The 14,171-nt window shown below is 41.6% G+C and overlaps 1 protein-coding gene across 7 annotated transcripts in view; it reads right to left on the bottom strand.

Annotated features, from left to right (window-relative positions):
• HERC3 (HECT and RLD domain containing E3 ubiquitin protein ligase 3) overlaps positions 1-14,171 on the bottom strand; it is a 150,062-nt gene that overhangs the window by 83,216 nt on the left and 52,675 nt on the right. For 6 of the 7 annotated variants that reach the window (XM_061192621.1, XM_061192624.1, XM_061192620.1 and 3 more), the window contains 6 exons: positions 10,810-10,886; positions 9,758-9,979; positions 8,700-8,791; positions 6,224-6,354; positions 5,502-5,662; positions 3,200-3,276 (listed from right to left, as the gene is read on the bottom strand). In XM_061192621.1, coding sequence (XP_061048604.1) covers positions 3,200-3,276; positions 5,502-5,662; positions 6,224-6,354; positions 8,700-8,791; positions 9,758-9,979; positions 10,810-10,886 — 760 coding nt within the window. Of the gene's footprint in view, positions 1-3,199; positions 3,277-3,976; positions 4,029-5,501; positions 5,663-6,223; positions 6,355-8,699; positions 8,792-9,757; positions 9,980-10,809; positions 10,887-14,171 lie in introns of those variants that run through there. The other variant, XM_061192627.1, reaches the window with a different exon arrangement.

A 14,171-nucleotide genomic window follows, 5' to 3' on the forward strand; every position in this document is an offset into this window, starting at 1 on the left:
AGGGCTACCAGCTGTGCTGCCCTGGGCTAGTGCTTCGGTCCTTTCCCACCCAGCAGCTGGTGGAAGCGTGGTACCAGGACCCAGTCAGTCCCCTTGCCTCCAGCAGGATTTAAACCTGTAAGATTCCTCGGGGAAACAGACTCTGAGCCTGAGATTTATGTTCAGGGGCGGGGGTTGCTTTAGAACCACGTTTCCTTAGGGATGAAGGAGGCAGGATTGGGCCGAAGGAGAAGCTGAACTGCAGAGGCCTCAGCCAATCCCATGGGGAGCTCTGAAGTTGGGACGGCCCTTCAGCACACTCCCCAGAGACACCAAACCAATATGACTTCTTCAGGCTTCTTTCCCGCTCTGCTTTGAATCACCGTAACATCAAGGCTTATAAATTACTCATCATTTACCATAACTGTCGACCAAACTCCAACAAAATGTATTATAAAAAGTCAGAGTTCAGTGACAACCTGTATTGCAAATCATCCATGAAAACTTAATGCCTCTTAATGTCTTGCTCAAAGTATAGAGCTATAAATTTATAAGAAAGGTAACAAAAAGGACATGTCAATAATGGCCTTGAAAATCCCAAATGCTGCCCAGCACTGTACTGTACGTCCTTTCTTCAGTGAGATTAAAAAATAATAATATAAGCACTTCTATTTCCTAAAATTGCTCTTTTTCAACTTATTTTCCCCAAATCCTGTCCGTGATCTAGAACTAAGAAAAAGTTGAAAGTGCTTTATGCCTCCTGTACTTGTCACTAAAAAGGAGGGAAAAAAGTAATATTAAAGCGTTAACCAGATGATCATTTTTTTTCTCCTTTGTACCTGCACATAAAAACACAACTTTCTGAGTAAATTTTCTTGGTTATTTTCTCAGAGTTATGAGTTTAGATATCATTATAAGAGGAAAGAAGAAGGGCATGTAACAAATCAGAGATGCTCGTCAAAGTTTATGATCATCTGTTCTTGATAATTATTTTACCAAAATGACCACAGACATCTATTGAGAGAACAAAAGCTGTCTTGAATTACATAGAGAAAACCTATAAGACAAAGCAGACACTTGAGAACACACAAACAAGACTGCCTCTCCACCATGGTCTTGCAACCCACTGTCATTATGTAAATTTTAATTACTTCCCCCATTCAAAGGGGTAGCTGAACACAGACACTAACACATACTTACAATAAAATATAAACATAGAACTATTCTGTCAGTCTTCATTGCAAGTCCAATAAACCACAGATGCCTTGGATGCAGTACAACCTCAGAATCACATAAAGACTCAAGAAAAAGCGTCGATTTTCCATACTTTAGAATTACATACAGCCCCAAAAGAAAAAATTGGTCTAGGTCGGTGTTTCCTAACTATGGCTGCACTTTGGATCACCAGAGCTTTCAAAACTCCCAACAGCCAAGTCACACTCTAGACCAGTTAAATCAGAATCTCTAGAGACATCAGCATCTTTTTAAGACTCCTAGGTCTTAGTCAATAATTATGTAATATCTTTGTACGGTGACAGATGGTAACTAGACTTCTTGTGGTGACCATTTTGAAATTATAGAAATAGCAAATCACTATGTTGTGTACCAGGAACTAAAATAGTGTTGTAGGTTAATTATACTTCAAAATCAAACAAACAAACAAACAATACTTTTCTAAGTCATATTCTATTTTTAGTTTCTTTTTTCTTCGTTATCTTCCATTTTTAATGCATACAACTCTTACAGTTGTTTAAAATTTAACCTGGAAAATTTAATTTCTCCAACAATATGCTACTTTCACTTCCTTCTCATCAACGTTTTGTTCTCCAGTCCCAACAGGGTTAATTACAGTAAATTTAAAAGCCAACTACAAATATCAGATACCATATTTACAGAAGAAATGAAACAAAGTTTTATGCTGAATTTCACAGGAAAATTGAAGTTGGTTAATCAAGCCAGTTTCATAGGGAAATGAATACTTCAAACTCTACTACTGGTGGACACAAAGTTATTATCCTGCAGAGATTCAGGGCTTTTCATATTCTGCTTTATTAGCATCTTAAAGGAACAAAGAATAGTCTCAGCTTTTCTCCAGGTTTCTCTGTGAAGCACTGAAGCTGGTCCTAAAATAGGTCTAAAGCAACAGTTCCAAATCACCCCAGATGGCCGCACTCAACAGAACTTTCTCCAGGATCCTGACCTGGAAAATATCCAATTGTCAGTTTCAGCTGTCCAACCTGCAGCCTTAGACTCCACCGCAACCTTTAATACCAAAGTCCTAGAATGATACTGACCAGAAGGCAAGAACATCGCGTATTGAAAGATGGCGAAGTATCAGAGTAAGGCAGAGAGTTTCCAGCAGCGACAAGGCCCCTTGTGTCCACAGACCCTCATTTTCTTTCCAACCTATTCTGATTCCTTTGTCATCACCGAGGGCCCTTCCCTGCTCCTCCAGGGGAGATAAGGATCAATGCACTACCTATGGTTGGTCCTCCCTAAGTGCTTGTGTGGACAGGGGAGGAGAGGGGTGGGGAGGGAGAGAGGAGAGGAAGCCTAGGAGCAGGGGAGGCGGTGGAAGGCAGAAAACAAGTCTGTGCTGCCGATTTCACACTGGTATCTCTCGTCCAGAAGAGGGGGATGAATTCAAGCCCTGTCACAGATACCTGGCCCACGTTCTCTTCGACCTCCACCCCTGAAAGAATGTCATTCTTCCTGACTCACCCACCACAGTGATGCAGGAGACAACCAGAGGGAAATTTTAGTGTGGTGCTACGAGCAGATGATCAATAACAAAGGAGAGCTGAATACTGTGGCATCTCTTATACTTCCTGTAGGCTCAATCACATCAAACAAACCCAGAGAGTTCTCAAATACCCAGCATTTGTGGCTACTTAACTGGGAAGGAAAGAATGGAAAGTCAAATAATCCCAAAGTAAGTATGAACTCTCTAAGGCCTCCTTAAATCTCTTGTGGGACAAATCCAGATATAAATAAATAATTTTCAATTATAAATTAGAACTCTGTGATTAAAATACCAAGAAAACTATGGGCACTTCAAGGAAGCAAAATGGAGATTACCTCACGGTTTAGTTGGCTTATTTTAATATAATAAAATTGGTAGAAACAAAAAGTAACATTGCTCTCATGTAATTATTTATCAAAATAAATATTGGTTCACCCTTATTCCACCCCAAAAATAATAGTCAAAAGAAAACGTTACCTCATATTTGGAGCAAAGTACGAAAGTCTGGTCTCCTCCAGAGAAGATCTGCTTAACAATATGATATTTAAAGCGATCTGTCAAAAAAATTTTCAAGAGCATAGTTTTCAACAATTAACGTTTTTCCTTGATCCCCTTTTCTAATATTCCAAAATATGCTTCAGAATGGTTTCCTATCCATTTAATTATGTCCGAGAAGTAAGAAACCTCCTCTCCGGGCTCTCTTCCCAGGACTGTTTCTACTTCAGTTAAAACTAAACATATAAAACTGTATCTTCCACTCTGACCCTCCCTCCCTCCCTCCCTCCCACTGCCAGCTAGTCCTGACCTCGTTTCTGTTTTTCATCCTAACTCTGTCATGCCACTGCCCTGACGTTTAAAACAGTCACTACCATAAACCGTAACATCTGCTAAGAAATCATTTGGCACCTGAGTGTGGTGGTCTGCAGCCCCTTCAGGACGCAGCTTGCCTCCGAAGGACCTCCACATCCTACCACCCGCTCTGCCTCTCATCATACTGCGCCCGTGCTGACACACCCCTTCCACCACCTTGCTTTTACTTCTCATACACCACACTACCTCCTACCTCCACGCCTCTTCCTCTGCCTCCCCCAGTGCACACCGCATTCTCCATAAACGGCGCCTCCTAGAGCGTAACTGGAAAGGTACTCCTGGAATGTGCGATTCCACGGTACTCACCACCGCCCACCCACTCACAGCCCTCTACCTGGCTAACTCCAAATCATCCTTTAAGACACAGCTCAGACTTCCTCTAACCGGAATACTCCTTGATGCCTTCCTCTGTGCTCCCACATTACCAGGAAGGTTCCTAAAACCACAGCATTTACATAACAAATTGAAATTTACCTACTTAGGCAGACATCCAAGCACAGATTTATGATCACATAAGTTATGTGGTAATTAAACTTCAAAAACTTTGTGGTTTCAAATTAACCCATAAAATGTTTGAGTTTTTTACATTGGTGGTATTTCTTAAATATATGCATTCCTAACATGCGTACAATGCCTTAGAGAAAAAGAAATCTACAAATGACAGAGAAGAGGACACCAAGCCATTCTTTCACTTTGGGGAACATCACCTAAACAAAATCTTGTTTATTTTACAGTTTAAGTTCCACTACATTTTTAGATGCTCATATGTTCCTTCCATAAATATTTACTGAGTGAGAAGTTTGTGCCAGGCCCTGTGCTATATGCCAGGTTTATAAAGAGGAAAAGACTCCATCCCTGTACTTAAGTTTCTTATAATCCAGCAGGGAACTTATGATTGTTATTGTTAAAATAAAATTCTGATCAAGCCAGAAGTGTCATTTTATAGTCTTCAAAATCAAAATTAATTAATTATTAAATCACACTTCTTTCTAATGACTCTCCAGCTGCATTTAAGCTTCTGGATTTATTATTTCAAGTCACTCTTACTGAGTGACTGCCTTATTTTGATTTCTAATGAAATGGAACTATTTTGAAACTAAATGGAACAAAATTCAACTATTTTTGAAGAGAAGGAAAAAATGGCATGAAAAGAAATCATGTCATGTTTTGACCAAAATAGCAATCATAAAGGAAAGGTAACACAGTACAAGCATTAAGAGCACAGGCTTTAAGACACACAGATACAGAGAACGAACTAGTGGTTCGTTCGAACTAGGGTGGGCAATATAGGGTTGGGGCGTGGGAGGTACAAACTACTGGGTATAAGATAGGCTACAAGGATGTGTTGTACAACATGGGGAATATAGCCAATATTTTGTAGTACCTGTAAATGGAGTGTAATCTTTAAAAACTGTATAACATTTTTAAAAATTAAAAAAAAAAGAACACAGGCTTCAGAATGAGGCAGACCTGGTTTTAAATCCTGTTCCCCGAATCTGTATCATCTCGGGCAAGTTACTTAACCTCCTTAAGACTCAGTTTCCTCATCTCCAACATGGGAATAATAACCACTAGTTCTTAAGATTGTTTTCAGTGCTCTGCATGGTTATGGAACTTGGTTAAGCATTCAGTAAACGTGAACTTTCATTATCAGCAACAATAATAAATAAAACGTATACACCACCACCACGGTCCTTAGGGCCAAAATTACACGTTTTGCTTTATTCTCTACGATCTCAACTATAGAGCCTCATGCATAGTGAGTACTCAAATACTTGTTGATTGACGTTAAAATATCTCACATTCATTCCTTCCAAAAGACCTCAAGGTAAAAAATAAATACGTGTTCTATAAACAATTGTTTTTAGCGTTTAAAATACCATTAAATTCTAATAAAAATCACTCTTACCAGCTCTGGCTGAAAGCTGGCCACTATGGGCGGCCCAGTAACCTTTCACAGGAGATGGGCACTTGACATTACAAGTGTGTCCAGTTCCTAATTGACCTCTTGCTCCACAACCAAACGCATAGATGAGTCCAGAAGAAGGCACAAAGGCTAGGGTGTGCTGTCTGGGGGAAAATAATGTAAATTAACCCATCAGCATTGTTTCTGATACAGATGAATACACACTCTGACTTTTCACTTCCACATGGGAGCACTGCAATTCCTAGGGGTGCCCCTTGTGTTCACATGTGCCTGTTTCTGCAGTGCTGGCTCTTCGTAACAGCATCCTTCTCTGATAATCTAAGTCATCGGGATGATGGCAAGACTCGGAAAGAGCTGAAGGCCTGCTGCATCTGGGATGAGTGGGAAGAGGCGGGGTGGACCAGCAAAATTTCCAAGACATTCTTTGAGGCTCTCTCACTTTCCTTTCTTCATGTCTCCCACACATCGCGCTATTCTTTACCCCGAAGAAGCATACTGGCCCCAGGCGGCTCTGCTTCTCTAAAACCCTTCCTCGCCACACCCTGCTCAGATCGGACTCTCTCCAAGCTTTCACCATAGGGGTGCGTGCAGTTAAGATTTCTTAAAATGATGGTGGCTGGGTCTAACCACATTCTCCATCACTATAAAGACAAGATCCATTTCTGGGTCTTAACAGCTATGGGGAAGCTCTTAGGAGCACTCACCTGCCACAGGCAATCTGAGTGACTTCACTGCCCATCAGCTCCAGGACTCTTCTGGGATTAACCTCATCATTCATGGAATCATGTCCAAGTTGCCCACAGGAACCAGCACCAAAGGTAAACACACCTCCACTCTAACAAGGAGCAAATAGCACATGACTGCACTGTGTCTCTGAGTCTGCGTACACTCCTTTAGCCTCTGTATACAAAATGCGTATCACAACCGTCTGTATAAGAACGCCGCTACGCTCGCTTGGTACTTAGCCAAATCACTTCTTTGGCACGTTGATTAAATGGAAAAGTAATTTAAAAAGAACTTAAGACTACACCTTTATGGAATAAAGACAGTACTGCTCAAGGGAATGTGTGCCATCTATAAATTCTGAAAGTTGTTTAAAAGTACAACGATGTGTTAATAAGAAGGAAAACAAAAAAAGAAGAAAAAGATAGGTGAAATGAGATGATTTTGCATGATCATTTGTATGTAAGAAATTAAATGCTCCACAGATTCCTTGGAAAGTAAGATCTTTTTAGCAGCTGTACTTGAACAAATGCTAAGGCATTTTATTAAAGTGAATCTATAATAGTATTTGTTCGACATGAAAATACCTTCTCATTCTCTCTAGATGTAACTGTTTTAGAAGCAAAAGAAATAGGTAATTTTAAAACATTAATTACATTGTTCTTTCTTTTTTACATACATTTAAATGGCTTGTTTTAAAGGAACACAGAATATTGCTGTATATATTTGAAAGTTATATACACACTGAACTATTTTTTTAACACCAAAAAAATATATATATATATTTTTTTTTTTTATTGGAGTACAGTTGCTTTACAATATTGTGTTAGTTTATACTATACAGCAAAGTCAATCAGCTATACATATACATATATCCCCTCTTTTTTGGATTTCCTTCTCATTTAGGTCACCACACAGCACTGAGTACGGTTCCCTGTGCTACACAGTAGGCTCTCATTAGTTATCTATTTTATACGTAGTATCAATAGTGTGTATTTGTCAATCCCAGTCTCCCAATTCATCCCACCCCCCCCCTTCCCCCTTGGTATCCATACGATTGTTCTCTATGTCTGTGTCTCTATTTCTGCTTTGAAAACACCAAAATATTAACAGTGATTCTTTTTGAGTTAGAATCCTTCTTTATTTTACAGTTAGTCCATAATGAACAGGAACTACTTCCATAATAGAAAAAAATCACTTTAAGAACAAATTTATGCCAAAAAATGCCAAAAGGGTCAGGCCAGCTTAGCATTTTCTCTCTCACAGTGGCATTCTAGAATCTTTTCTGAAAGGGTGTATTTTTCCCTGATATCAGTCTCAGGAGGTTGAAGGACATACCCTAAACACCACTAGCTTCCCTTAATAATAACTGATTTGAATGTATTATCCTCATATTTTTTTAAACTAATTAATTAATTTATTATTTATTATTTATTTTTGGCTGCACTGAATCTTCATTTCGGTGCACAGGCTTCTCATTGCGGTGGCTTCTCTTGTTGCAGAGCACAGGCTCTAGGCGCGCAGGGCTTCAGTAGTTGTGGCGCACGGGCTCAGTAGTTGTGGCTCGCAGACTCTAGAGCGCAGGCTCAGTAGTTGTGGCGCACGGGCTTAGTTGCTCCGCGGCATGTGGGATCTTCCCGGACCAGGGCTCAAACCCGTGTCCCCTGCATTGGCAGGCGGATTCTTAACCACTGCGCCACCAAGGAAGTCCCTCATATTTTAAAAAATTCTTAAATCTCACTGTGGCTCAACTTGAAGAAAAAAATACTTTTGTGTTGGACTTCCTTGGTGGCGCAGTGGTTAAGAATCCGCCTGCCAATGCAGGGGACACAGGTTCGAGCCCTGGTCCGGGAAGATCTCACATGCCACGGAGCAACTAAGCCCGTGCGCCACAACTACGGAGCCTGTGCGCCTACAGCCCACGCTCCGCAACAAAGAGAAGCCACCGCAATGAGAAGCCCGCGCACCACAATGAAGAGTAGCCCCCGCTCACTGCAACTAAAAGAAAGCCCGCCCACGCGCAGCAACAAAGACCCAACGCAGCCAAAAATAAAATAAATAAATACATTTATTAAAAAAAAAAAAAAAAACTTTTGTGCTACTTTTAATAAAGGTCTTCAGGGAAGTATGGCTGAATTAATGTCTAACTCCTTGTTACTGGGGAGCTTTCGTAGGGATACTGGTCATATGCATTTAGCCTGGGAGCTAGTGTCAACTGGAATGGGGCGAGGGTCCGTCTTCTTGAGTGCCTGGAGGCTGACCACCAGTGGAGGGACGGAAGAGTGAGAATGCAGACGGCTGCTGAGAAGGGAGACAACACTGGACTATTTTTAGACACTGTCAACTGCTCTCTCCAAAAGGCCCTATCCAACCAACCAGACCACGATCGATGAGCATTCGTGTCATACCCAGCACCAAAGCACCGCGGAACAAACCGGAATACTCCGAGTCCCTTACTTTTGTGAGAACTGCTGTATGCTCTTCTCCGCAACTGATGTAGACGACTTTCTGTGTTCGTAGGAGCTTCACGTGGCAAGGAGACTCTCGATCTAGAATAAGAGAAATACCACAGTGTCACTACCATTTGCCTTTGAGATGTACACAGCTGTCTTAGCCTGAATTTTGGGTCCCCCTGGACTCCTGACTCTCACCTTCCGCTTCCTGCCTGAACCTCCCCTTGGATGTCTGACAGACGCCTCATTTTTAACGTATTTAAAACTTAACTCTTGGGTTCCCTACACGCCCCAATTCTTCCCACCGCTCCGCCCCACTCCCCACGCATAGCTTTCCTCATTTCATAAATGCGACTTCACCCTTCCAGCTTTTCCTCTTTATTTCAAACGACACATCCAACAATGAGCAAAACCAACTGGCCCCGCCTTCAAAATATATTCAAATCCATCTTTATTCCCACCACTTCCAAACTGGGTTTCCAGCCTCCCCCGTGGACCCACTCTAGGCAAAGCGAAATTGGATCGCTCTTCTCCTCAGCACCTGCACCTCAGTGTCCTCCCTGATTTCACGGAGAGAAGCCCAAATCCCCACTCTGCCCTTCAGGCCATGCATAACGGGGCCTCCCGAGCTCTCTGAGCTGCTACTCTTCCCGCCTCCCGCTCACCCCAGCCCTGAGCGCACCACGGATCCCCCTGCATCAGCGCTTCTGCACGCCCTGTTCCCTCTGACTGCAGCAGTCTCCGCCCAGCTTATCTTCACGTCTCCTCTCCGACCTGACTCCCTACGGGGCTCTGCTCAAACATCTTATCCGAGAGGCCCTCCCTGGCCACTTTATACGAAATGGGAACCTCTCCTCTCAGACCCTGTGACATCCTGTATACTTACTGGTTTGTGGTTTGCGTCTGCCCATGAGCAGGGAATCTCCGCTAAGCCAAGGGTATTATCTGTTTTGGTCCCTGCCGCACCCTTAGGGCCTGACACGGGGCCAGCACACACAAGCTCCTCAGGAAGCACATACTAAACAAATGAGGTTAAGAGGTCCACGTGAAGACTTCACCTACCTTTCTCATCACTGAGCCCGAGCTGCCCCGCGTTATTCATCCCCCAGCCAAATACGGCTCCCGAGAGAGACAGGGCAAAGCTGTGGGCCCCTCCTGCAGTCACCTGTGCCAGCGGGATCCCCTCCAGGGACCTCACCCTCTGCGGGCTGGCTTGGGAGGGGAACTCCTTCCCCAGGCCCAGCTGCCCATGGCTGTTCTTTCCCCACGTGAAGAACTGGCCATCTGAAATAAGAAGAGGATAACTGGTATTACCAGAAATGATACAAGTGCCATCCACAAAAATAACCTTGTTAGAACAACAGGGCTGCCCGGGAGGCTCACTCGTCAGCGCCCTCCGACCGCAACACACACCCCCACAAGAGCAAGAGAGCAGACACTTCACGCTGCAACCGAAACTCCCACTTGTCGTGACAACAGAGATAAGCTGAGCCTTATCACCCTTCCAAGGCTATTAACATTTATGCAAAGAAAAAAGTAAATGTTTAAGTCAAGTCAGTTTTGAATAGGCAATTACCAGGCTTAGATCCACTAAGCAAGGTGAACGAGTTCTGACCACACCAGGGCCATGAGAGACCCAGGACTTCACGGGGTCCAGCTATGACCCGGACGGCACCACAGAGAATCAAGCAGGACGTGTTAGCGCTGACTTCCCCTCACATTTATCCTAACAAAATACAGCATTATTTGCTGGCTTAGGTTTTTCTAACTCCGTCTTCTTCATTTATTTGGGAGCTTCATGGTGGAATATAACGCCATAGTGAGCTGTAGCTAAGAAAAACCAATCTTCTGCTCAAGAACACGACTGACGTACTGTCTCCTTCTCACCTTCCCCCGAGAGAAAGTGGGAGCAGCCATGATGACCACCTCCTTCATCATCCAAACCCTGAGAAAAGTATGACCTACACAAAGGCTGTCTGAGAACTGCTGCTGTCCAACAGGAATGCACAGACCCTAACTAGTTAGTTAAAGGTATCCAGTTAGATAACATCACACAAAAATGCAAAGGGAAATGGTTCTCAAATTAGCATAACATTAGCATAGATGTACGTTACCAGTTGCAAGAGCCAAGCAATGCCAGTTGCCACAGGAAACTTGTAATATTGTCTGCTGGTTCAGCTTTTGTATTAACCTAAAACAGAAAAGACTTTCCTCTTAAGAAGGGCATTCACAATGATTGGAAATATTCCCAACTAAATAAAACAGTTGTAATAAGTAACATCTTTCACAAAAGACTTTTTAAAATCAAACATATAATCTTACATGATATAATTCTATTAAGTCTTTCACTAACCTCCTGCCTCTTAGGTAGCTACTGTTTAAAAAAAAAAAAAAAAAACCATTCTGCACCTAAACCCATTACCATAGCCCTCTGTTAATTCCCACCTTGTCATCTCCAATTCAGGGACAAAAGGAGTAAACTACAGAAGAAAGATCCCTAAGAACATGACTAGTATCTAAATGGCTTTCAAATGAGGGCAATGCCATGAACCAGCAATCCCACTTCTGGGTATATATCCAAAAGAACTGAAAGCTGGGTACCAAAGAGATATGTGTACACCCACATTGATAGCAGCATTATTCAAAATGGCCAAAAGGTGGCAGCAACCCAAGTATCCATCAACAGATGACTAGAAAAACAAATGTGGTATACACATTTGGAATATGTATACAACAGAATATTCATCAGCCTTTAAGAACAAAAACTCTGACACATGCTACAACATGGATGAAACCTGGACATTATGCTAAGTGAAATAAGCCAGTAACAAAAAGACAAATACTCCATAATTCCACTTACGTGAGATATCTAGACTAGTCAAATTCATACAAATCAAAGTCTAACGGTGCCTGCCAGTGGCTGGGAGAGGAGAAATGGGGAGTTGTCATTTAATGAGTACAGAGTTAAATTTCTGCAAGATAAAAAAGTTCTGGAGATTGTCACACAGCAATGTGAATATACTTAACACTACTGAACTGTACACTCTTAAATGGTTAAGATGGTAAATTTTATGTTATGTGTATTTTACTATAATTTAAAAAAATTAAACAGGGCAATGCCTCCAAAACTCTGATTCCCTAGGATGATAAAGAGGAAGACCATATGATAACTTTTTAAATCCCGCTCCTCTGCTTGCTCATGTCAAAGACAGAGATAAGAACAGTACCCATTCACAGGGTTGTGGTGAGAATTAAAAGAAAAAATTCATGCTTGGCAGTGCCCAACAGAGGTGAACAGCCTGAGAATATCTGCTGCTTCCTATTTTAGTAATTCACAAGTTGCCATTTTCCTCTTCATTAAGTGTATGCCATAGGAACAAAGGAGTCAGACGGGCACACTCTCGGGAAGGGGCATTTTAGAAGACAGACATCCAATAGGCGAGGAGGGGGTTATTTAGAGTGAGAGGTAGATGTTGCTTTTGTTAATGGTTTATTTTCTCGGATCTAAAAAAATTTATAAAATAGAGTTCACATACGCATTCAGTACCAAATAGAACCCAACTATTTTTTATTGTAGATTCACATGCAGTTGTAAGAAATAATACAGAGATCCCTTGTACACTTTGTCCAGTTTCCCCCAGGGATGACATTTTGCAAAACTACAGTATAGTATCATAACAAAGATACCGACATTAATATAACCTACCAATCTCATTTATGTTTGGGTTAGCCAAAAAGTTCATTCAGGTTTTCCCACAGGATGTTACAGGAAAACCCAAACGAACTTTCTGGCCAGGCCAATATTTCCCCAGATTTATTTGTACTCATTTCTGAGTTTGTAGTATTTTTGTCACCTGTGCAGGCTCATGTATCCAGCACCATACTCAATGGTTCCAACACCACAAGGATTCCTTTTGTTGTACTTCTATAACTACTCCTCCCCTCCCCCATTCGTAACCCCTGGCAACCACTAATCTACCCTCCATTTCCACAATTTTGTCATTTTGAGAATGTTACATAAATGGAACGATACAGTAGGTAGCCTTCTGGGATTGGCTTCTTTTTCACTCAGAATAATTCCCTGGACATTTGTCCAAATTGCTGCATGTATCAACAGCTTGTAGAACCCCACTATTTTTTAAAATTGGAAAATGTAATACTGCCTTGGGGCCCAGTGTTTCAGAACCTTATACAGCAACAGCCCTTTTTCCTGGCCAGCTTCCACTCAAATTCCCCACAACCCTCCCTTTATGGGTCACCATTACCCTCAGTACAACCTCCACAATCACAGTTACAGAGAGCAAGCAGGTCAAAAGGACAGGACAAACAATAAGAAATGATACCCTTGAGGTGGAGAAAACGGGATACACATGCACAAGCATATACTGTGTTTTACCTACTCATCTTACTCCATCCTCCTAATAACTCTGTAAAGGTACACAGTACTACGTAACTCCATTCTGAAGTTAGGAAATCGAGGCCTAGATAAGTTCAACAATTTGCCCAAGGTCACTCACCTAATAAGTAATAGAGCCAGTATTGGAATCTGAGTCCGTATGACCTCAAAACTATGTTACTTTCCACAATACTAAGGTATGAATTAATGAATTTACTTTAATTAAGTTATAATATAAAATTATACACAAACCAAAGCCTCAGAAGTCATCCAAAATTTAGACATGACTAATAAAAATAATAACAAACTGCTACTCTAACACAGATTACTCCATTTTTAGAAATGAAATGCCCCTAAACAGCTTTTCTTGAGTCTTTGGTCATCAACGAATGAAATACTTCTGTCATTAATGTTATACATCTTTTCCTTAATATTACAATTTCGTTAAAATATAGCATCCCCCTTTTTAAAATTTCTACTCTCCCTCTTCCCCCCAAATTAAATTAATTTTTGGAAGTAAGGAATCCAAGACATTACCTGTTCTAAATCAGGAAATGGAATCAAATCATTCTTACCTTCCTGTTCCTCTTTTCCCTAAAACAGCTTTTGATTAAAGAGACAAAAATCTAAGAAGGGCAAAAAAGGAAGAGGAAGAAGAATGTACTGTCCTTTAAAAGGGACAATAATTGGGCGGGGGGGGGAGAGGCCACTTAATAAACACACTTGTACTCAGCAATGCATGTGCTGGAGCACCCTTAGCAATGGCGACGCTAAAATGAATGATCCAGGTCTCCTGGCATCAAGAGCTCCCAGCTTTGTACTAAAAATAGTTATTGAATTAAAAATTGCGAAGAATGTGACAAGTACTGCAATACAAGGAATGTTGTACATTTGCAGCATAAAGGAGCGGGAATTAAATGAAGGAAATAAACCAGTGGCCTCTTTGATCATTAAGAACCCTCAACAAACAGAGAGACCCCCCCCATCCAAAACGTCCACCTGAAAGTAACTTCAATATTGTAGACAGTTACTTAGTGGTGAAGCATCTGTTACGTATTTAGCCAAATCATCTAAGATTCA

Source organism: Eubalaena glacialis, chromosome 5 (genome assembly GCF_028564815.1).
Source record: "Eubalaena glacialis isolate mEubGla1 chromosome 5, mEubGla1.1.hap2.+ XY, whole genome shotgun sequence".
NCBI classification, from domain to species: Eukaryota; Metazoa; Chordata; class Mammalia; order Artiodactyla; family Balaenidae; genus Eubalaena; species Eubalaena glacialis.